A 25,910-nucleotide genomic window follows, 5' to 3' on the forward strand; every position below is an offset into this window, starting at 1 on the left:
GTATAACTGAATAATAAGTTTAATTATACTGTTTATTCATTTGTTCCCAGTGTATTATCTGTCAGAAAGGTTTTTTTTTTTTTAAATAGTACACAGTTCTGTCAAATATATTGATATTTTTAAACTAAGAGCAACGATCTTTCCGGTTAATTAAACACATTTTCCCCAAACCAATTTAAAATCTCCCTATAATAAAATAGGAATACTTGTTAGTAAAGGAGGCAAGATACCAATTATACCAAAACATTATTCAGAATTATATACCTCTGTAGAAAACAAACAAAAATGGTACAAGGGATCATATTGTTGAAGAATATTTTAAATGAGCTTCAATAAAATATGATTGGCATGAAAGCAAAATTGGTAAAATTCTTTTATTAAATAAATTTGCAGGATGGTCCATAATGTCACTGGAATGCAATGTGGAAACACAATGCAATATAAATGCTCTGTAAATTGTTGTGAATACAGTTTAAATGTTATATAAATAGTTGTCAGCATGGGACAAATTGAATTTTTTTGCTTTTTGTATTAATAATTTTGAATATTTTCTATCTGTGTTTGGTTGAATTTAAGGATGTGGAACCCACAATGGGGAACCAGTGGATATGGAGGGTCGACTGTATGTGTAAGAAGTATATGATGACATTTTCTTCTCTTTATCAGAGAAAGTCCATGCTTTATGTAGAGTGATCCTTTGTTATTTAAAGATTAATTTGTAAGATTCCTAGAGAAAATCCATCAGTGGTGAATATTAATAGAGAATGAGTCATTGGTCACAAGAAGAAAAGGTGTTGCAAATGAACTCTTATTCATAGGGAAATGTGGGATTAAAAATATGCCTCTGTCATGAATACAGTGTAAAAGGAAATAGAAAAAAAGTTATGTACACTGTCAAAATAGCACTACTGAGTTAAATATTTTTATCGTGACCTCTGTGAATTTAACAGCCTTCTTTCCAATGTTGAGATGTACTAGTTTTGCAGGGAAGGTCACTCTCATGCATTATTCCAATAAGAGTGAGATTAAAATTAATATAGCACTGATGTTTTTCTGTATATCCATTTCCATTTTAAATGACTGGCTCAAATGACACATCAAGTTATGCATTCCATGTCCTGGATATGCTGTACATATATCTATAGCATTCGAGATGGTTTTTAATGTGGTACAAATTACTAGGCATTAAGAATTTGTTTCCAAAGATTTATGTATGTATCTCCTCATCTGACTGTTAATTCCTATCTCTTAATATCCTTTGTAATAAACCAGTTCTGAGTTATTTGAGCTCTCTCACAAATTAATTGAACCCAAAGAAGGGGTTGTTGGAACCTCCAACAGATAGCCCATTAGTCAGAAGCACAGGTAGTGACCTGGGCTTGTGATTGACATCTGAAGTGGAGGACAGTCTTATGAGAGAGCTCTGTTAACCTGTGGGCTCTGATGCACCCTTTGCATACATGGTGTCAGACTCGAGTTGAACTGTAGGACATCCAGTTGATGCCAGAGAATTGCTTGGTGGTATCTGTTTACTCTCTGCTTGGTAGTATTTATTCTCTAAATACTAATTTTTACTTTGCCATTCCAGTAGTAAAAATTATCTCTCTCTCTTTTACCCAAATTTCAGGTTCTGGTACTATCCCGAATTGTACCATATAGCATCAGTAATCTGCCCCCTGTATATATGCAAAATTCACCAAAAGTCAATGCTTATTTTGCATCCAGCAACATATATTCTGATCCTGAAAGGATTCTGCTTAGCTGGATGAACACAAATTATGAGAACACCCGACATGTTATTTGGAAAAACTGTCAAAAAGGTGAGAATTTTTTTGCTTTAATTATCACAGATTGTAGTCTGATAATATGCAAGGAGCCATAGAACTGAACGCAGAATCCATGGATTCTAGACCCGAGTGCAGCATGTATTCTGTTCTACAAGTAGGATGTCCTATAACATTTTCAAGACCAGTTTCCTTACATGTGTCAGGGAGGGGAAAGTTCTTCTCTACTTGTCTTGAATTCTTGTGGCTGGACTAATAATAAAATTAACACAAGACAGATTTAACAGGAGAATAACAAAATTTAATCATGTGCATGAAGGTCTCATAGAAATGGGACCTAAAAAGTGGTCAAAGCACAAACCTTTTATACTTTTTAGACAAAGAAGCAGTAAATTTGTGAGGAATTGACAGGACAAAGAAACTTAGGCTTTGGGTCCTTAATTAGACAGGAATCTGAACAGAGTGTGAGTTTGAGGTAGTCAGTTAAAAAAAGTAACAAGGTTTGTCCAAACAGGCTTCCCTACCCAGATTCCCAATCTCTGGTGGTAAGGGTGTCCTTCTGCCTCCAGAGGCAGGGAGAGCATCTTACACATGAAAGATTTACCTTCTGCTTTCAGGGAGACAAGTGGTGGGAGGATCAAAGTGTCCCTCTTTCATTGGCTGTTTCTTAAGTAATTTAAATTCAGAATAATCAGTATGCATTGAGGCACATTTTGGAACAGCCTGCCCTGGGCCCCAACAAATTTAAAATGGAAATAATAAAAGATGCATCTTTAATTTATTTTGAAGAATAAATGATAAAAATTATGTAAAAATGCTCTAGAAATGAAAGATCGTCTTAATAACGCTGATGGTATTTTCAGCTCTATAAAGTATTAAATTTAGTTGGCACTATTAAAACTTTGTATGTTATTAGTTGAGATCAAGTGAAACCTGACTAGACAGTGTCTTACATCTATCTCATTGTGATGGTCATGTTGGAAATCACTAAGTGTGAATTTTGAGGAGGTAGGTCATATTAGGTCCATATACCAAGACCAAGGCAAGTAGGTGATCATAGATAGACCTATTTCAGTGTTCAGATGGACACTCCCTGGTTCTACTCTTGAGTAGTAAGACTTTATACATTTCTAACCCGAGAGCCTTACATTCTTTGAAAAATTCCCAATTGGCTAGTATAGCTGTGCATTCTTTTCTTCATCATAAGCATTGCTTGTCTTGAGAAAACGATATGTGCACTTTGGTTGTTTCTTTGACTTCCATTCAGCTCCCCTCTTCCAAGTACATACAAACCTGTCATATTCAGAATGGGTTTTGTTTTATTTTTTATACAGAATCCTCAGAGTTTAATCTAAACTTTAGCTAGGAAAGATTAAAAGTGTGATTTAAAATGAGACTTTGAATTACAGTTGCTCTGAACTTAAAGGCATTGCTTTGTAAACATAATTACATCAAGATAGAAAAAGATATATTGATACATTAGTATTAGAGAACAGTAACCATTAATATTTTATTACCTTCCAATTGACATGCTGATAATATCAAGCAATTTCCCTTGAAACTGCAATTTAATAAGATTCACATCTTATAAACATGTATTTGACCTGTTCAAAAATGTAAAAGAAACAACAACAACAAGGTGTAAATAAATAGTTTGAATAGTGAGGAGTAACACTTTAACCTAGTGTTCTAAAATATATACATACATTAGAAATTAATATGTTCTTTTGTTATAAAATTATTATGGTTCTATTTTTACCAACAGAATGGTATACACAAGTTGTTTTCAAGGAGTTTGCTGCATTTTTTAGAATAATGCCTTATGGGCACTGGCCTAGTTCCTGCTTTTTAAAACACTGAGTCTCATGCCTTTGCAAAGCCCTTGCACTTCCTGTTCCCTCTGCTTGGAGCTTTATTTTCTTGGATATCTTCACGATTCCTTAGCCCACTTCACTCAAGATCCTGCTCAAATATCATATTATCTGAGAAGCTTTCCCAGTACCCTCTCTAAATTAGCACCTCCTTCAGTCCTTCTCTTTCTTGCTTCATTCTTCTCAATGGTGTTGATCCCCAGTAATATTTATACCCTGCCTCCTCCTGGAGAATGTGACCTTCTTAACAGAAATAATCTCTTCTGTTTTGTTGTTCACTGCTGCTTCCTCTGAAAAGTGCATGGAAAACAAAAGATATCAAATACTGTTTGGGAAATTAAATAAATGAATGAAAGAATGAGAGCATAAAGGGACACACTCAGGTTTTATTTATTTCTCTATCCTATTCCAGACAACTGAGTGTATATTAAGCTACTAGTGTGTACCTTCTAGAACCAATGCGAGTATCAGATTGAATGGTTGAGTTAGAAGGGAACACTTTCCACGTTCAGTGAGTGAAGAAGTGAAGTCGCTCAGTCATGTCCGACTCTTTGTGACCCCATGGATTGTAGACTATTAGGCTCCTCCGTCTGCAGGATTTTTGAGGCAAGAAGGCTGGAGTGGGTTGCCATCTAAGTACAGCTCGGCCTGGTTAATAACTGTGGAGGTCCACGAGAAGGAGCTCTGTGAAGGACTCTGCTTAAGTTAACTTGGACTGAGAAAAAGTCATACTCAGTATCCCAGATTTTAAATTTTCAACATTGACGCTCCACTCATCCCCACTCCATTGATAAATTTTCACCATGGTTGCAACTTGGTGCAGTGGTATTGTGGAGGGTAGATGGATAGGCTGCACCTCACACCTTATGATTGAGAAACTATGAGGGTGGGGCCTAGCAATCTGTGTTTTAAAAAACCTGCCATGTGATTCTGATGCACTCTAAGGGATGAAGCAGTTAGGCCATAGCAACACAAAAAGCAATCGGTGCTTTTAAATTGTTCATAGAACGGTTTTTATTTACCAATTATATTTGAAAAAGAAATCCCTTCTATAAACAGCAATTCCTTTGAAGTAAATAATGACTCACTGGAAAAGACCCTGATGCTGGGAAAGATTGAAGGCGGGAGGAGAAGGAGACGACAGAGGATGGGATGATTGGATGGCATCACCGATGCACTGGACATGAGTTTGAATAGGCTCCAGGAGTTGGTGATGGATAGGGAAGCCTGGCGTGCTGCAGTCTGTGGGGTCGCAGAGTCGGGCATGACTGAGAGACTAAACTGAACTGAAGTAATGACTGAAAGAAAAAAAAGTGAAAGTCTCTCAGTCATGTCCATCTCCGACTCTTTGTGACCCTGTAGCCTGTAGCTTGCCAGGATCTTCTGTCCATGGAATTCTCCAGGCAAGAATACTGGAGTGGGTTGCCATTCCCTTCTCCAGGGAATCTTTCCAACCCAGGGAACAAATCCAGGTCTCCTGCATTGTAGGCAGATTCTTTACTTTCTGAGTCACCACGGAGGCCCCAAAATAATGACTGAAAACTTCCCCATATTAATGTCAGACATCACACCACAGATCTGGGAAGCTCAGGGTAAATGTCCCCAAACCTTTATACCTAGGCATATTATATTCCAATTGCAGAAAAATTAAAGAAAACATCTTGAAAAAAAGCCAAAGGAAAAACACCTAACCTGTAGACAGACAAAGATAAGAATTATATCCAGCTTCTCGGAAATCATGCATTCAGGAAGAATGTGGAGTGAAATATTTAAACTGAAAAGGAGAAACCTTGCAGAGAATTGATAGTGGGCCTTGCTTACACACTTTTTGGGTAAACTGATCAGTTGGCAGCTTGTAGAGTCAAACTTAAGGACAGTGTGTCCGTGATCAACCTGAGGAGGCAACAAATAAAGACTATTTTAGTTGATTATGGATTTCTCAGAAACTCTTGAGAGTTTAGCATTGGAACTGACATGACAGGTTGTATGTTTATTAGATATCTGCTGTGGTTTTTCTTTCAGTATCTTCACCTCAGGATAGGTCTGCTACATTTCTGTCATTAGTATTTTTTTTTAATCAGTTTATTTAAACAAAACAAAAACCAGCCATTTATTTTACTTCTTTATCCCTCTCTTGTAATCACATCTGTTTTCTGTGTCCATGAGTTTGTGTGTTTTTTTTGTTGTTGCTGTTGTTCTTGTTGTTTTAGATTCTATATACAAGGGAGATCATATGGTATTTGTCTTACTCTGTCTGACTTACATTATTTATCATAATATCTTCAAAGCCCATCTGTGTTGTGACAAATGGAAAACTTTCTTTTTTTTAAATGGCTGAATAACATTCCATTGTGTGTGTGTGTGTGTGTGTATGCCACAATTTCTTTATTCATTTATCCATTAATGGACATCTAGGTTGTTTCCATGTTTTAGATATGATAAATAATGCTGCAGTGAACAGAGGAGTGCATATATCTTTTCAAAGTAGTGTTTTCATTTTTTTAGATAAATACTCAGAAGTGAACTTGCTGGACTGTATGATAGTTCTATTTTTAGCTTTTTTTTGAGGACCTTCTATATTGTTTTACATAGTGGTTGCATCAATGTACATTCCTGCTAACAGTGCACCTTCCCTTTTCTCTACATCCTCACCAACACTTATTATTTCCTGTCTTTTTGATAGTAGCCATTCCAACAGGTGTGAGGCCATATCTCATTGTAATTTTTGGTTTGCATTTCATTGATGGTTAGTGATGCTGAGCACATGTACCTGTTGGTCATCTGTATGCCTTCTTTGGAAAAATATCTGTTTAGGTCTTCTGCCCATTTTGCAATAGAATTGTTTGTTTGTTTGTTTGCCAATGACTTTTATGGATTTTTAAAATATATATATATATTTTGGATATAAGCCCCTTATCAGATACATGATTTGCAATTATTTTCTCCCATCCAGTAGGTCTCCCATTCAGTCTTTTCATTTTGTTGATGATTTCCTTTGCTGCACTCTCTTATTAGAATTTCTTTGCTATGATGGAATGGAGAGAGACAAGACAAATAGGGAATCTTCCTCTTGCTACAGGAAGGCATGTTGGAGAGTAGTGAGTAGTAAAGTTGGAATCAGATGACCTAGAGCCTCAGCCACCTGATAAGCTATGAATATCAGAACAGTGCTTTAGGATTTCATTCTTTTAGCCTTGGAGAGTCATGCGAGATGGCTAAGCTGGTGACTCCTATGATAAAATAGGCATCTGGTCTGGCAGCAGCAAGTCCGTGGATTGAAGTGCACCATCGTCACATGCTTTTGAGCAGTGCACCTGAATTCAGCACCGAGGGCACACTGACATATCTTAACCCTGGACTTGCTATGAATTTGTCCAAGAGCACATGCTACCAGGCAGTCCGTTCATTCTCTAATTATAGATGGTTTCTGGGAGCCACTATTTTTAAAAAGGAATAAAAAGAGACGTGCCCATTCTGTGTTTGAAAATCCCTAACACATGAGGATTTGTTCTAAGTGTTGTGAAAGTCAAAAAGCGTTTTTCAAGTGATAAGTGGACACCTGTCTCATGTATATCAGGGACCTTTTTAGTGCTTGCCAGGAGGTAGTCAATTTGCTTTTATACACTCATCCTTCTGCCTTCTGTTCCCAGTAATGCTTTGTATTATATGTACTTAAGAACTTTTATCATTAACACTTTAGTTGAGGTTCTTTCATGGATGAAGTGTATTTTACACCTTAATGATAGTATCTTCTTCAATAGATCATGCCTGTGATCAAGTATCCCCTATGTCATCCCTTTGGACCCTTTACTTCAACTGCTACATTTGATTGCTAATGAGAATTTTATCATCCTGTAATCACCTGGTGATTTTGAGAGCAGCAATGGACCATTTTGTAGCATAAAGTGTAATTTCTAACAGGACTAAGTACTTTCATTTTGCTACACTTTCAACAAAATCCACAAATTGGAGCATTTTGAATTGTCTGTTCAAAGGAGCTTTGTTCTACAGAATGATGTCTTATTATTTAAGCCATGCTTATTTCAACATTTTTTGATGAAGTAACAATTGTAGTTCTTGTGAATGAAAAATACAGTTTTTTTATTCTATTTACTTTGGTGGAACAGAGTTATAACTATGTTTGGCAATAATTGCATTTTATGTACCATCTAAAGGTGCCCCTGATTTCTTTATTTTGTGCTAGTTTAAGTAAACAATGTGTGCGTGTATGCTAAGTTGCTTCAGTTCTGTCCAACTCTGTGCGACCCTTTGGACTAGAGCCTACAAGGCTCCTCTGCGCATGGGATTTTCCAGACAAGAAAACTGGAGTGAGTTGCCATTTCCTACTCCAGGAGGTCTCCTGCATTGGCAGGCAGGTTCTTTACCACTAGCACCACCTGGGAAGCCCAAAGTAAACAATATTCAGTACATATTTGAGAGATTGTATTGGTCTTATAATAATGCTCCCTGTTCTTAAAACTAATGTGATCATAACATCTTAAATTTTTACGTATTGATTGTTTCAAATGTGCCGAATGTTCAACTTCATTAAACCAGAAAACAATTATTCTTTACGAAGAAGTTTACATTTTTCCCAGACATTTCAAATTAGCCCTGTAATATTTATTGTTAAATATTTATCATCACGATGGTATGATCAATCACCTAGAGCCAGACATCCTGGAATGTGAAGTCAAGCGGGCCTTAGTAAGCATCACTATCAACAAAGCTAGTATAGGTGATGGAATTCCAGTTGAGCTATTTCAAATCCTGAAAGATGACGCCGTGAATGTGCTGCACTCAATATGCCAGCAAATTTGGAAAACTCAGCAGTGGCCACAGGACTGGAAAAGGTCAGTGTTCATTCCAATCCCAAAGAAAGGCAATGCCAAAGAATGCTCAAACTACCACACAATTGCACTCATCTCACATGCTAGTAAAGTAATGCTTCAAATTCTCCAAGCCAGGCTTCAGCAATACATGAACTATGAACTTCCAGATGTTCAAGCTGGTTTTAGAAAAGGCAGAAGAACCAGAGATCAAATTGCCAACATCTGCTGGATCATGGAAAAAGCAAGAGAGTTCCAGAAAAACATCTATTTCTGTTTTATTGACTATGCCAAAGCTTTTGACTGTGTGGATCACAATAAACTGTGGAAAATTCTGAAAGAGATGGGAATGCCAGACCACCTGACCTGCCTCTTGCGAAATCTGTATGCAGGTTAGGAAGCAACAGTTAGAACTGGTTATGGAACAACAAACTGGTTCCAAATAGGGAAAGGAGTATGTCAAGGCTGTATATTGTCACCCTGCTTATTTAACTTATATGCAGAGTTCATCATGAGAAGCGCTGGGCTACAGTAAGCACATGCTGGAATTAAAACTGCCACGAGAAATCTCAATCACCTCAGATATGCAGATGACACCACCCTTATGGCAGAAAGTGAAAAAGAACTAAAGAGCCTCTTGATGAAAGTGAAAGAGGAGAGTGAAAAAGTTGGCTTAAAGCTCAACATTCAGAAAACTATGATCATGGCATCCAGTCCCATCACTTCATGGCAAATAGATGGGGAAACAGTGGAAACAGTGGCTGACTTCATTTTTTTGGGCTCCAAAATTACTGCAGAGGGTGACTGCAGCCATGAAATTAAAATACGTTTACTCCTTAGAAGGAAAGTTATCACCAACCTAGACAGCATATTAAAAAGGAGAGACGTTACTTTGCCAACAATGGTCCATCTAGTCAAGGCTATGGTTTTTCCAGTGGTCATGTATGGATGTGAGAGTTGGACTATAAAGAAAGCTGAGCACAGAAGAATTGATGCTTTTGAACTGTGGTGTTGGAGAAGACTCTCGAGAGTCCCTTGGACTGCAGGGAGATCCAACCAGTCCATCCTAAAGGAGATCAGTCCTGGGTGTTCATTGGAAGGACTGATGTTGAAGCTGAAACTCCAATACTTTGGCCACCTGATGCGAAGAACTGACTCATTGCAAAAGACTCTGATGCTGGGAAAGATTGAGGGCATGAGGAGAAGGGGACAACAGAGGATGAGATGGTTGGATGGCATCACTGACTCGATAGACATGGGTTTGGGTGAACTCCAGAATTGATGATGGACAGGGAAGCCTGGCATGCTGCAGTTCATGGGGTCGCAAAGAGTCAGACATGACTGAGCAACTGAACTGAACTGATTTATCATCAGTGTTGCTAAGATGCACACAGACAATAGAAATTGTATCATATGACATGTTAATGTTTTATCTTGAATGTTTTATTTTGGGAATGTGACAGTCAGTATATATAAGCCATGATTAGTGTAAAGCTCAGCACTAAATTCAGAGAAATGTCAAGCAGTTAAACAAATGTGAGAACAAATAGTTAAACCATTTCCAATGGATTAACAGTGTGATTCAATAAATCAGTGAAAACTAAGACAATAACCATGTGTCTAGGAAAATGGAGGGTATAAAAATTGCCCAATACCTAGACCACATTCTTCCTTTCTTTTTCATATTCATACCTACTCAGAGTGGTTGCCTTTCAGTTAGAGACCACTAGTTGAACAAATTCCTGGTAATGCTCATTGCAACCAGGGAGACCACACATTATGGAGAATCACGGGCTGTCTCAGGGTAAAGGATATTATAAAAGACGTTGCAGGATTTGTGCATTAGCTAGGTAAACTGGGAAAGGTTCGAGGGATGCATATGTGCTCAGTTGCTCATTCGTGTCTGACTCTGCTACCCCATGGACTGTCGGCCGTCATGCTCCTCTGTCCATGGAATTTTCCAGGCAAGAATACCGGAGTGGGTTGCCATTTTGTTCCTAAGGGGATCTTCCCGACCCAGGGATTGAACCTGCGTGGCCTGTATCTCCTGCATTGGCAGGTATATTCTTTACTACTGCACTACCTGGAAAGCCAAAATGTGTCTCTTTGGAATATTACTTTAAAAGAGTTATCCATTTGTGAGAAACATTTACCTTTGTAAGGGAACTCTGCCTTTGTAAGATTGTCTCCATTTCTGTACCAGGAGGAGGAAGGTGACCAAATATCTGGAAACTTATCAGTGAAAAAGACTTGTTGTTCAGTCACTCAGTCATGTCCAACTCTTTGCAACCCCATGGACTGCAGCATGCCAGGTTTCCCTGTCCTTCACTGTTTCCCTGAATTTCCTCAAACTCACCTCCATCGAATTGATGATGCCATCCAACCATCTCATCCTCTGTCGCCCCCTTGTCCTCCTGCCTTCAGTTTTCCCAGCATCAGAATCTTTTCCAGTGTGTCGGCTCTTCACATCAAGTGGCCAAAGTATTAGAGCTTCAGCTTCAGCAACAGTCCTTCCAATGAATATTCAGGTTTGATTTCCTTTAGGATTGACTGGTTTGATCTCCTTGCTGTCTACGGACTCTCAAGAGTCTTTTCCAACACCACAGTTCAAAAGCATCAATTCTTTTGGCTCTCAGCCTTCTTTATGGTCCAACTCTCACATCTGTACATGACTACTTGGAAAACCATAGCTATGCATTAAAACCTTACCCTTGTTTACTGTGGTTTTCCAGGTCACCTCCCATAACTGACTCTCTCGCCATCCTCTTTTGTCTTTAGCTTAAGATGAGGGCTTCAGACATTTTGGTGAGTTTTTTAGGGGATCTTTCCCATGTATATATGTAATTTAACTTTTGTTTGATTTTCTGCTATTAGTCTGTCATGTCAAATTAATTCTTAACTGAGCCAGAATAATCTATAAGAATAGACAGAAATTTCTACCTCTCCAACAAAGGAAACAGGAATTTGTTTTGACTGTATGTTTTCAGGGACAGTGGAAATCTTATAAATGAGTTACAGTAAATCTCATCCAATGGAAGAAGACAACAGTGAGGGTAATTCTTTAATTGGTAAAGAAGCAATGTTCGCTCATATTAACCAGGAGAGGGGGATATTGATGTTTCATGGTTTACACCATGAGCTTGTTTTTGTTCTGGGCTTAGGCAGGATTATGAAATGCTCTTGTTTTGTCTCCCTTCATCACAGAAGCAGAGTGACCTTGTATGTCAGTGGTGTTCTGTTAGATTGTTTGTGTCCAATAAGAGGATAACGTGACCCAGCTGTGAGTGTCAGCTCTACTCCTACCAGTATCAAAGCACAGCTGATACTAGGCAAGGTCTCACATTTCAGGGGCTGTTTTTCATCAAAATCACCAAATGAAATAGATTAAGAATTATGCTTGAAACATGACTTCATTTGAAATGAACCATTAGGAGTTGTAAGAAATTATAAATTATTGCAAAAACTGCTACTAATATTTTGTGATATTGTGAATTATAGTAAGAATTATGTTTGGTCTTCCTTCTAGTTTCTAGCACAGAGCTTCTAAAATGCTTGGAATTTCCTAAGTGGAGGGACACAGAAGGGTATCTTTTGTTATGTTAGTGAAGTAACTTCTGGAATGTCCCCCTAGATCTCTAAGGGTGGTGCTGGTTGCTTGGGGAACCAACCTTGTGATTGGAGGGTTGGAACCTTCAGTCCCACCCCCTGTCTTCTGGGGAGGGGAGAGGACCTGGAGATTGAATTGATCACCAGAGGCTAAGGATTTAATTCAGCATGCCTATGTAATGAAGCCACCATAAAAACTCAAAAGGACAGGGATCAGAGAGTTTCTGGGTTGGTGAATACATACATTGAGATATGGAGAAAGTAGTCCACTTGGAGAGGGCATGGAAACTCTACCCCTCTTCCCACATACCTTGCACTGTGCATCTCTTCCATCTAGATGTTCATACATCTTCCTTATCATATCCTTTTGTAATAAACTGATAAACATGAGTAAATGTTTCCCTGATATCTGTGATTGCTCTAGCTAATAAATTGAATCCGAAGGGGGAAAGGGTCATGGGAACCTCTGATTTATAGCTAGTTAGATAGAAGTACAGGTAGCAACCTGGACATGTGACTGGCATCTAAAGTGAAGGGCAGCCCTGTGAGTCTGAGTATTTTATCTATCTCTGAATAGATAGTGTAGGAATTGCGTTGAATTATAGAACACCTAGCTGGACTCCTGAGCATTGCTTGCTGGTGTGGGAACCCTCCTTCCCAACAGAAATACACATTCATGTTGGAATTGATCTCAGAACCATTTTACAATTGTAAATAGCGAGAGCATATATTTTTAAGAGCAGTACTTAACAAGCATCCACCAGGGAAGCCCCAAGAATATTGGAGTGGGTAGCCATTCCCTTCTCCAAGGGATCTTCCTGACCCAGGGATCAAACCTGGGTCTCCTGCATTGCAGGCAGATTCTTTACCATCTGAGCCACCAGGGAAGCCCTCCCTAACATTTACTTAGTTTAAATAATCAATATTAAAATGTATCTGCTAATAATTTACAGCTTAACTCTTTATTGTGGCAGTAGAAACTGTAATCCTGTAACCAAGTACTGATTTGACTGACTCAGTATTGAGTCAGTATAGTATTGACTGAGGTCTTAAATGTCAAGAACTATGAAATTAGTGTCAAGTCCCTTAAATATGAGAAAGGATTGATAAATGACAGCATAGAGATAGAACTTTTTTTCTTTTTGGAGAGAGGAGAGTTGTTAGTCTTGAATTTGTTTACTTCAGTGAGTGTTCTCTAATTTATTATATATATATAAAATAATTTCTTTATTCCTTAGCTGAATGATAGACATATGAATTATTTCCATTTTTGGCTACTATGAATAAAGCCTCTATGGACATTCATATACTAGTCTTTTATAGATATATGTTTCCATTTCTCTGAAGTAAATATCAGAATTGGAGTTTCTGAATCATATGTTAAGTGTATTTTTAATAATTTATTGAGATATAATTCTAATACCGTAAAATTAATCCATTTACAGTGTATGATTCAGTGGTTTTCAATATGTTGATAGATATGTGCAATTGTTGTCACAATCTAATTATAGGATATCTTCATCATCCCCCAGTGCATATGGAATGTTCTTACTAGCAGTCACTTCTCACTCCCCCAGCACCGGGAAAATACCAGGCTACCTCTTTTCTCTATGGATTTACCTATTCTGGATATTCCCTGTAAATGGAATCATATGACAAATATCTTTGAAGCTGATTTTTTTTTAACTTATTCCAGGTTCAGACATTTACAGATAATATTCCATTGTATGCCTATACCACATTTTGTTTATCCAGTTTTCATTTGATGACTAGTTGGATTATCTCCATTTTGGGGGCTGTTGTTAATAATGCTCCCATGAACATTCATGGAAAGATTTTTATGGACATACATTTTTACTTTACTTGAGTATGACATAGGAGTGGATCTCTGGATGATATGATAACTGAAAGTTTGCCATTTGAGAAATTTCTAAAAGGCTGGTACCATTTTACTTTCCCACTATCAATATGTGAAGGCTGTAGTTTATACACATCCTCACCAACACTTGTGATTGTCTTTTGGACTATAGTCATTAGGTATGTGTGAAGTGGTATTTTATTTGGGGTGTGAATTGCATTTCTTAGTGATTAATGGTGTTGTGAAGTCAGTATTTTCAATGTGTAATCTTTTCTCTGTAACTTTTAATTTTACTTTAATATGTGATAAGATCCTCTTACCCCTAACCCAACAACTATCTTCTACTAAAATTCGATTGTTTATTTGCTTGCTAGCTTTCCAGTATTGGCATTGTAATAATAAAATTTGGAAAGAATAATACAGAGGAAAAAATTAAGGAAAACATTTGACAAAATGTGACAAAAATAAATATTCAATGATTAATATTAATATTAAAATATTTTTAAAGAATCAGGAATATTCATAATTATATAGCATAATAGGGGACTCAGAACAATGAGAGTATATAATAGAATTTAATATAGGTGTGACATTCCAAAATCTATAATAAATATATTAATTCATTTGGTAAATTAATTCAGTGCTGGATCAGTTGGCTGATGTTTTCTAATTAAGGTAAAATTAACCTTGTACTATATGCTATATAACATAAATGAATTCCAAATGTATTTATAAAGTATTAAGTATAAAATCAAAGATTATAAAATAACTTGAAAGAAATTTATCTGAGTTTGGTATAATCATTTTTAAAAACTGTAACAAGAACAGAAGCATCTAAATATATTATTTGTTTAGCACATATTTAATAAGCATAAATTTATATGCCCAGGACTGTTATGAGGATTAAAGATGCAACAGAGAACAAAAAAGCCCAAATCCCTTCTAACATGTAAGTTATATTCTAGTAAAAAGAAGTCAACTGCCTGGGCCTTGAGAATAAATCTAGTCTCTTAGGTGGCAGGTGAGAATTTTTTGTCATTCCCAACAACTTCACAAGTTGATTAATTAAAACCCTATTGTCTTTGTGGTTGGAGCTCTTGGTTGCTCACTGAACTAAAAAAATAGTTTAAGAAATAGAATCGTAAGCAGTATATATATATATATATATATTTTTTACTTATTTGTGTGTATATACGTATATAATATATACATATAATTTAGCATTTTTAAAATGCAGAACAAGTTTGTAAATAGATATACATCAATTTACCATTTTTTATCAGTAATTCTACTTCAGTGATTTCCCATTCAGTCATCTTTTGTTCCTAGCCCTGTGATCAGGACAAACTGTCCGTTACCATATCTGATGGTCCAAGAAGAATTAGTGCTTGTGATATCACTGTAACAGGAAGTTAAGGAATGGGGCGGACAGCCATCCATCCTTTTCTGTAATGCTCAGAGTTATTGTGTAGATAATTCATTTGGGGGAAGTTCTTAATCTTTTTTCTGTATTTCATAATTTTGGCTGTAACATTATAGGGGACTTCAGATAGTCCCAGACATTAGGTATCTGATATGAATTCTTCTAATGTTTAACTTTTTTCAAAATGCTCTAAAAAGTTTCACAATTATTATTCATCTCTTTGAAGGAATGGGGACTCAAGACTCAAGACTATTTATAAAATAGCTAGTAAGGGATTTTCAGCCTTGTGGAAGGAAAACATGTTTAAAATGGGACAAAATTAAAAATTCAGCTACCATCTTCTCTTCATTGTAGTGAACCGCAGTTCTAATTGGATATTTGACAAAACCATGATTAATAATAATAATAGCCAACATTTGTGGTATGCCAATTAAAGGCCTACATTTATTTGTTCATTTAAACTTCAAACACCTTGATCAGGTCACTCTTATTACCATTATTAAAAAACAAAGCAGAGAGATTAGCATGTTTTCCTAGAAGAGGGTGTGGTTGGGATTTGAATCTAAGTGGTTTGACTCCAGGGCTCAAGTTAAGTAGCATTGGATAATGCTGTTTCTTCAAAATATTAATTCTTAGATTAGTAACTTAGATCTGTGTGCTGCTGCTGCTGCTAAGTTGCATCAGTCATGTCAGGCTTTGTGCGACTCCATAGATAGCAGCCCACTATAGACAGCAGCCCATCAGGCTCTGCTGTCCCCGGGATTCTCCAGGTAAGAACACTGGAGTGGGTTGCCATTTCCTTCTCCAATGCATGAAAGTGAAGTTGCTCAGTCATGTCTGACTCTTAGCGACCCCATGGACTGTAGCCCACCGGGCTCCTCCATCAATGGGATTTTCCAGGCAAGAGTACTGGAGTGAGTTGCCATTGCCTTTTCCATAGATCTGTGTAGTTCTTGCTAATTCTTTTCAGCTATTCAGAGAGAAATCTTGTTTTCTTTTTCATCCACAGTAGTGGATTTTCAAATCTGGATACCCATTGGAATCACCTAGGGAACTGAAAATAAAATAAACTTTAAAAAAACCTGATGTCCCCACCTCTGCCAGTTGACATGGAATTTTTAGATTGTTGCCTGCACATGTGTAGCTTTGCAAAGTGGTTCTATTGCACAGTGAAGATTAAAAACTCTAATGTGTACAAATACAGAAACAGGAAATAAGATTAAATAATACAGAAGTACCATATAAAATACTTGTCCACCACAAGAAATAATATTTCCCAATATATATCTCCACTTTAAAAGAAGAAATTTATGAATGAGTTCTGAGGTTTCTCGGTTTTGTTTGGTTGCTACCTGTTTTGATTTTACATAACATTAATAGTCATTGCTCTGACAAGAGAGGTAATTATTACTCTCATTTCCTCTCACCTTCCTGCCTTAGTATCATCATTTTGTTAGACTTATTATGCCTACATAGTGCTTATAACACTCATATCCATTCTGTCACTGTTAGACTGTGTGTCATTTTAACTGGGTTCTCCATTTTTAATTATTTTTGACTCAGCTGTTGGATGGTTGGATTTCATAATTACTGTGTTTTTTCTAGTTATCATTTCAGGGACTCTGATCTCTGAGTTCTCTTTGTAAACATTTTCATTTTCTTTATGTATGGATTGCATCTTGACTGAGAATCAAACTTGGGAATCACTGTGTTTCTCTGAACTCTAACTCCATTGTGTTATGCCAGCAAAATAGCTTTGGAAAAACTAAGATCAGCTTGCAACTCCTCCCCTATAAGTGAATTGCTTTCTTTGGCTTTAATTTTTTTTTTTTAATATTCTCAAAGTGAGTGAGATATTCAAGAGTGAAACCTGTTCTACAGCATTTCCTTAGTAAATTTGGCATAAGATGTATTTTTTGTACTTCTTTTGAAGTGTAAGATATTGGTTGAAACTGAGACATGAAGTGACTTTTTCTAGCCTTCTATTAGTATAGATAATCTTATATTATACCTGATCTTTTTCATAGTTAATCTTAGAGTGTATTCCAAATTTCTTCATTAACTGTGATATTTACTGTAGGATTATTTTTCAGATTATGTTCATTGTGTTCTGGAATTTACATTCTCTCCTTAGTTTTATAGAATTTTTATGATGACTACTATAGAACTATTTAGATATGTAGATAGATAGATATCTGTGTATTTTAATATGTTAAGTTAAATTGATTGTTAACTGTAAACTACACTTGCAGTCCTGGCACAAATTCAATTTTGTAATGATAGCTAATCTTTTTTTAATACCTTTCTAGAATTAGCTTACTAATATTTTAATTTTTGCTTCAGTTTACATGAGTGATAATTTGTAAATATTTTCTGTACTTTTTAGGATTTTTTGGTTATAATTTTATGCAAATCTCAGTGATTACTTGAGGAGTCCCACTTATTTGAGTTTCTATATTAGTGAAATTGCTTAGTTCCTACATTTTGCAGAATTTACTGGTAAAACCATCTAGGCCTATTAATTCTAAAATAAATGATTAAAGAACTTAATCAGTTCTTTAATTGTAATAAGATTATTCTTATTTTCTATCTTCCACTGAAATTTTTCAACTCATTTAATGAAATTAATATCATCTAAAATTTTTAAATATATTAACATAATATTATTATTTGTGTCTTTTCCCTTATATGTAACTACTATAATTACTTTTTCTTACAGTTGATATTGTTTTCTTAGGCCTTCTTTTATTTTTAATCAGTCTTCTCCATAGTAAAGAGCCTTCACTTTCTTTCTAGTTTAATGATACACTTATATGGAGGTTCTCCCAAGTATTGTATGTATTATCTCAACCTCAAGTGGCTGGTCTGATAATTATTGTATGCAATTGATCTTATAATTTGTGAATAGCATATTGTTGAGAGGTCAAAATGATCTATAGATTCAATGTAACCCCAGTGAAAATCCTGCCGCACTTAAATGGCAACCCACTCCAGTATTCTTGCCTGGAGAATCCCATGGACGGAGGAGCCTGATGGGCTACAGTCCACAGGGTCGCAAAGAGTCGGACACGACTGAGCGACTTCACTTCACTTATCAATAAGTTGACTCTAATATGCCCATATGAATTTTGGGAGTGATAAAACTTTTCTGTATGGAAATGTGGTGGTAAGTACATGATAATGTGTCTTTCAAAATCCTAAAAGTCTATCTGTCAAAATCCACAAAGAGTGAATGTTTGTGTGTGTGTGTGTGTATACATACATATATATATATATATATATATATATATATATATATATAAACCAAGTGTGTGTGTGTGTATACATATATATATATTTTTTTTAAATCAACCAAGAGATAAATTAGTAATCCAGGATGGAATGCAGACTGTGAGAAATGAATCTAACTGCCTTACAGATGTTTGACAACCTCACTGAATGTAATGGAGGAGAAAGGAGCTGACTTACCATACCATGATTGCATAGTGTAGAACTAAAAGACCAATAGACCTATACATATGCATGTAACTCTGGTTTCTTACAGGGGGACAGGTTTGCAATTCTGAAAGTAGCTTTTTATGTTTACTGTAACTGAACGAATAAGTGAATTTCTTTTAAATAGTGAGAGATGGGTTTTTCACTGTTGAAAAAAGAAGTTAGAAATAAGCAAAGGGGGATGGTCATAATGAATCCTGTGGTGCTGGATTGTAGTTGGTGGAATTGGAAGTAACACTATAATGCTTAGGTTCTGTTCATTAACTTCTAGTTAGGAAATTTTTAATTAGTTGTTTTCCTCTTGTGAGTGTAATCTTTCATGATAAAATGTTAATCTCTCTCAGGGAAATTTCTATACCTTCTCTGATAAGGATGGGATGTTTGGAGGACACAGTCTATATCCATTGCCAACTGACTGTTTCACTATAAGCTAATAAATTGTGTTTTTCTAATTAAAGTTAGAATTGTTGTTTGTAGTTTGTAGAAAAATGAATTTTGGCTACAGAAGTGAGACCCTTTGTTTTTGTTAAAAGCTGTGAGTGGCAGATAGAAATGGAGAAGTACATTTAGGTTATAATTACTCAGCCAACTAGAAAAGTACATTTACAAATAATTACTTTGTTTGTATCACATCTTATATCAGACATACAACTATTTATAGCTTTCTGTCAGGAAAAAAAATCATTTGAAAAATATAGTGTGAAATATTGTTTGCTGTATGTTAGTTGAAAATTCCTAGTGACCTGTTTGCTAGACTGATTTTGCAATAATATGCTGTAGAAATCCTAAGAAAATGTTCAGTGTTGTATCATCTCAGATGAAAAAGTCCCGGGCACTGTTTCTGTGAAGTATGCAGGACATCTATGGTTCCTTCCTGAGAAAACTAAGTCTTCCAGATATAAAACAGTCCTGCTTTGTGAAGTTATATACATGTCATGAACATATCCCGTCATGGTTTATTCTTCACAGAAAATGAGAATCAAGGGGTTAGAGGGGATTTATGAAGATCACTAATTTTTCCTCTTGTTTTCAGTTAATAAATCATCTCAAACCATTAAGAGATGGTTTTACTAGGCCCTTTTGGAAAACATTTTGAAAAAGGAAATGTCACATTCATCATATCAGTAATTTCTGATGTTTAAATCACCTTTCATTCCTTCCTAGTATAAGACAGGTTTGTTTGTTGTTGCTTGTTTTTTCTTACTAAATATCCAGATACTTTTGCTTTTTTTTCCCTTGTGTCAACGTAGTAGTCGTCTCTGTAACTGAAAATTCCTTTTATTATTCCTCCATCTTGTATTATCTTTTATAGGTTATTTCTAGTTTCTTTTAGCCATCAATTCCCAAACCCATTCACATACTTACCCTACATGTGAAGGAATTTCTGCAACAAATAGTGAAATGGGCACTAACTTTAGAGTTACTGGAAATCTCATGCCTTCTGAGCCTCCTTACTCAAGTTGACGATCAAACATTTGAACTGCACAGTACTCAACAGAATGGGTAATTTTGAAATGTCAGATTTTTCTTCCATTACTTCGTAGTAGTACATTATTCAAAGTGATTCCAGTGGAAATAAAGGACAGTCTGCAGTTGCCTGTAATACCTTATAGATAAATTTCATATTACTAAGCTTCTGAGGTTTAGTTGTTGCTTTTTTTTCTTTTTCCGAAATATGATGCTTTTTCTTTTCTTTTTTTTTCTTTTTCTTTTTTTTTCTTTTTCTTTTTTTTTTAATTTTAGTTTTTTATTTTTTAAATTTTAAAATCTTTAATTCTTACATGCATTCCCAAACATGAACCCCCCCCCCACCTCCCTCCCCATAACATCTTTCTGGGTCAAGCAAAGGCAAATCTTTCTTTGACTCTTGCTCAAATTTCCATAAGAGGTATTTTTTAAAAAGTAAAACTGTGATTATATCTACTCTCTCTCTTTTTTGGAACAGGTGTTATTCCCCCTGAGAGATGGATAGTAAATTTTGACAAAGACCTTTTAGATGGCCTTGTTTTTGCAACAGTGTTGGGAGCCTATTGCCCATTTTTGGTAAGAGTCCTTTTTATGCAGAGTGGTCTTCTTTTACTTAAAGAACTTAGAAATTAAAATTTGAAATATTTTCTGCAAACTGATCCTGTTAAATGTTTTAATTTTAAATCATACAATACTTTGGCCACCTGATGTGAAGAACTGACTCATTTGAAAAGACCCTGATGCTGGGAAAGATTGAAGGTGGGAGGAGAAGGGGATGACAGAGGATGAGATGGCTTGATGGCATCACCGACTCAATGGACATGAGTTTGAGTAAACTCCAGGAGTTGGTGATGGACAGGGAGGCCTGGCATGCTGCAGTCCATGGGGTCACAAAGAGTTGGACATGACTGAGTGACTGAACTGAACTGAACTGAACTGAACCTACATCTGAATGGCTAGCATTCTCTTTTTATTTATTCTTTTATTTTGATTATACTAATCTATTGATAAATGTTAGTATTGAAATGATTGTTTACTGAACTACAGAGAACAGTTAAAAAGTCATTATTTTATTCTATTACTTAAAGATTTGATTGTTATCTTTTCCAGATTGAGTCTCATTTCATAAACATGTACACACAGCCAAAAAGTTCTGAACAGTATCTGCACAATTGCCTGATTGTTGTGAATGTTCTTCGTGAAATTGGCTTTGACATGGACATACAGGTGGGTGCCTTAAAATCACATATTCTATAAATATTTTATTAATTCCTTATTTTTTCCAATTTTTAAGGTATTATTGGCAAATAAAACCTGTGTATACTTACCTTGTACAATGTGATTTTTTAGGTTGTACAAGGTGATAATTTAATATATGTTTACAATGTGAAATGATTATCATGATCAAGTTAACACATCAATATCAACCACCTTACACATGTTGTGTGCTAAATTGCTTCAGTCGTGTCCAACTCTTTGCAACCCTATAGACTGTAGCCCACAAGGCATAGTTACCTGTTTTTTGTGATGAGAATGCTTAAGATCTACTCTTTTAGCAAATTTCAAGTACATAGTCCAATGTATCACTAACTATAATGACCATACTTTACATTACATCCCCAGAACTCAGTCATCCTTTAAATAATGATTTGTACCCTTTGACTAGCATCTCCCCATTTCCCCTGTCTCCATCCCCTGGCTACTACCATTTAACTCTCTGGTTCTTTGAGTATGCCTTTTTTAATTCCACATATAGTTGAAATCATACAATATTTATCTTTCTGTGTCTGGCTTGCTTCAGGTATCATAATGTCCTCCAGGTTCATTCATATTGTCACAAGTGGCAGGATTTCCTTCTTTTTTATGAGTAAATACTATTCCATTGTAAGAATATACCACACTTTCTTTATCCATTCATCCGTCAACAGATACTTATGTTGATCCTATTTTTTGGCTTTTGTGAATAATAGTGCAGTTGAATGTAGAATCAGAGATAGTTGTGATGTAACTGATTTTATTTCCTTTGGATATATACCCAGAAGTGGGATTTCCAGACCATGTAGTAGTTCTATTTTTAATTTTTTGGGGGGAACCAACATACTATTTTCCATAGTGGCTGCACCAGTTCACATTCCTACCGACAGTGTGCATGTGATCCATTTTCTCCACACGCTTACCAACCTTTGACATCTCTTGTCTTTTCAATAATAGCCATTCTAACAGGTGTGAGGTGATGTGTCCTTGTGATTTTGATTTACATTTCCCTAGTAGTTAGTGATGTTAAACAGGTTTTTACATACCTGTTGGCCATTTTACATCTCTTTGGAAAAATGTTAATTGACTCCTTTATAATATTCCTTCGTTCGTATATTTTAAATCTAAATTGAAGCAGTCTTTTCATGGAATATTGCTAAAATGTGAAAATTGAACTATGACTTCATAGAAATCTACTGGATATTTTTTAATGGGTATAATTATGTATATCTAACTGCATAATAAGTAAGTAGTTCTAGTTTTCAAGTCACAGCAGTCCTTTCTTAATATTATCTGAGCCCTAAGAATTAAAGAACAGATTATTTGAATATGAATATAGATGTTATATTGTTTTCCTATTTAGTAGCAAAAAGAAAAATTTTCACCTTAGTCTTAAAATAAATATTAATGTGGAAATCACAGTGTCAGTGTAGCTTTTTATTATGTTTAGACCTCCAAGTTGTAATTCCATCAGGCCTTTCTCATTGTTCTCCATAGCGACAATAAAAAACATTATCTGCTTATCATTTTCTGAGCCCTTTGTTACTTCAGAGTAATGAAGCAGTATAATAAATGATTCATGACTTCTAAGAATATACAAACTCATTGAATTGACAATATATATGCAAGTTCAATAATAAATGATATTCTACTAATTTAACTGACAATGTAGGAAAATAATAGAATAAGAATTCAGATAAAAGAAGAGATCAGTGTGATCCAGATTAATCCACCAAAGACTGTGAAGAAAGCAAGACTTATTTTGGGTCTTGAATGGATTTGGGTTGGTAGTGGTAAGAGAGAAAGGTGTTTATTCAGAGGCATAAGCAGACTATAGAATGTAGACAAATGGCATACATTAAGGAAATTATGTGAATAGTCTGACTTAGTTGAAGTTTGGGATTGAAAAAATAGATACAGGCATATATTGGGATCTTGGATATCAGCATAACAATTTAGGAGTTTACTGTGTTGGTGTCATGGGAATAAATGTGATTACTCTTACAACAATGCTGAGGATGAACTGAAAGGAGAGGGACTGGAGACAGGGAATACAGAACCAAAAAAAATGCCATTTAACTTGGTCAAGTAGAAAAACATTTTCTCTACTCAGTTCATTTTAATGGGGCCTTAAAATAATAAACTGATAGAGGAGACATTATGAGGTTTGCCAGACCTGGTGACCATCCACAAAAGGACACAAAAGGACCATTACAACAAACTCTGAGTTTTCCATTCTGTGACTCAGAGAGATTGATGATACCAGTGCTCACACGTGACTTGGTACAAAGTGCTTCCTTGCACCTGCCAAAGAAATGATGCTTCATAATGGCTTGCTTTTTCTTTGTATTAAAGTCATTTACATGTTAAAATCCCTTCGTACCAGGTCTGACATTTATCTTTTATATTGGTAGAGCTGTAAGGAGATACTGCAATCAGGCATTTTGGTCAGAGAGTTCTTTTATAAGACTTTAAGGATAAACTCTAATTAAATGATTTAGTGTGAAAAAATAAAAATATTACAGTTCCTGTCAGTTTGACTGATTGAATCTCCTCCGTAAAATATGCTGGATAGACCCTGCAAGTGATACAGATGTGGTAAAACCACACTCATGCCTTCAAATATGTTAATGACTAATAGTGACTTGTATATGAAAAGATCCAGTACAAAGCAGCCAGTGCATGCCAGGAAAACATAGAACTGTGTACTGTAGGAATCAAAGGGGAAAGAAATCATTCTGAAAAGGGAACCAGCAAGAGTTGCATGGGGCATTTGGTGTTTAAGGTGACCTTTGAGAATTTGATAAGGGTTTATAGGAAACTTAAAATATCTTTGTTTAGAAAATATAATTCATCTTGCATTGTGATTCTCTCCTTTGCTCTTTGACTTCCTCAGATAAATTGACTCAAAATGTTTATTTTATTGTGTAGCAAAAAATAGATCCTAAGATTTGAGTATCTATTACATAAAAATGTAGAGAAGATGTCTAAGATTTGCTGAATGAAGAAATTAACAATTAACTTAGCTGATAATTACCAAGATTTTGCCAGTCAGTTCCAATTCCCTAACTTTTTATCAGCCCGAATTTACCCACTGCATCAAATGTCAAAGTTCAAAAATAAATTGCCCTTAAATTAATTTAACCATTGTGAATTAATACTAATGATTAGCACTGGTCCACATTTGAATACTGTGAAACTTACCACTGGACTTATTTGTTAATGTTTGAGTTTTCTATTTATTATGTCATTCTTTGCAACTGTTGAGTCAGTTCAATAAGTTTCTGTGCCAATGTTATATCATGTGGAATCCTAGCATCTGGAATGTAACTATTATTACGTATCCTCCCTTTTAAAGCAAAGCTATTGTGCAATTTATTTGAACTCAGCATAGAATGTATTTTTATTCCCTCATGTAGAGACATGGAGATATTTATATATAGATAGATAGATAGGTATAGCTAATACTTAGATTCTACTACATATAATTCACTGAGTAATGATGGAAGCTAAGGGTGAATAGGTATCTAAAGTCTCTAATTTTTTTTTTCTTTATGTCAACTTGGATGCTTTCAGTCTTAATAACAAGTCATGAATAAAAGAATTTTAAAAATATATTCTATATTTTATATAAGATGAATCAGGCAGTAAAATATTATAGGGATATTTATTCATTTCATCAACAAAATTATCAAAGATTCATTTTTGCTCAGTTCTTCTTAGCCTATTGGCTTTGTTTTAAGCATATGCACTAATAACTACAAAGTTCCTACTGAAATTCTTACATAACACCATTATACAGCTATTCTTGGGTCTGGTTGAATAGTACCACTTCTTGTGCTTCTCATTTTCCTTTAGGTAAACTTTCCCAATGTCCCACAGTATACATCCTATTGCATATTATTGACCATAACTGCATCTCATGCTTATAGTTAAACCAGTGTTTGATAAAAGTAATGGAAGAGCCACAAAAATTGAGATTCTTGGTAGGAAGGGAAAAAAATGCTGTTGGGAAGGCAGTCAGTAGTGTTCTGTGTCAGATTATGGTATGTCTTTGGGTACTACTAGTTTTGATTGGTGTCTAGTTTGGAAGCTGGAATATCTTGATGTCACAGCAAATTAAACCCACCCTGAAGCTCCAGGACCATCTCATCTCTTCTTGTTACTGATGCAGACACTGAGACCTAGGGAAACAAATTGATTTGGTAAAGATAATGGTACTTTGTGGTAGCAGGATGTGAGTTTAGTTTACTAGATTTTTACTACACCATTTTCCTCTGTTATGGCATTACAAAAATTCCCTGTCTTTTGTTAGTTCAGTAG

The 25,910-nt window shown here is 35.6% G+C and overlaps 1 protein-coding gene across 1 annotated transcript in view; it reads left to right on the forward strand.

The window, feature by feature from the left end:
* Positions 1-25,910, forward strand: part of CFAP47 (cilia and flagella associated protein 47) — a 507,952-nt gene that overhangs the window by 201,509 nt on the left and 280,533 nt on the right. Inside the window, exons 33-35 of the mRNA XM_070291173.1 lie at positions 1,628-1,820; positions 20,812-20,909; positions 21,444-21,560. Of these exons, the coding sequence (XP_070147274.1) occupies positions 1,628-1,820; positions 20,812-20,909; positions 21,444-21,560 (408 nt within the window). The remainder of the gene's footprint in view (positions 1-1,627; positions 1,821-20,811; positions 20,910-21,443; positions 21,561-25,910) is intronic.

Source organism: Ovis canadensis, chromosome X, assembly GCF_042477335.2.
Source record: "Ovis canadensis isolate MfBH-ARS-UI-01 breed Bighorn chromosome X, ARS-UI_OviCan_v2, whole genome shotgun sequence".
Taxonomy (NCBI): Eukaryota; Metazoa; Chordata; class Mammalia; order Artiodactyla; family Bovidae; genus Ovis; species Ovis canadensis.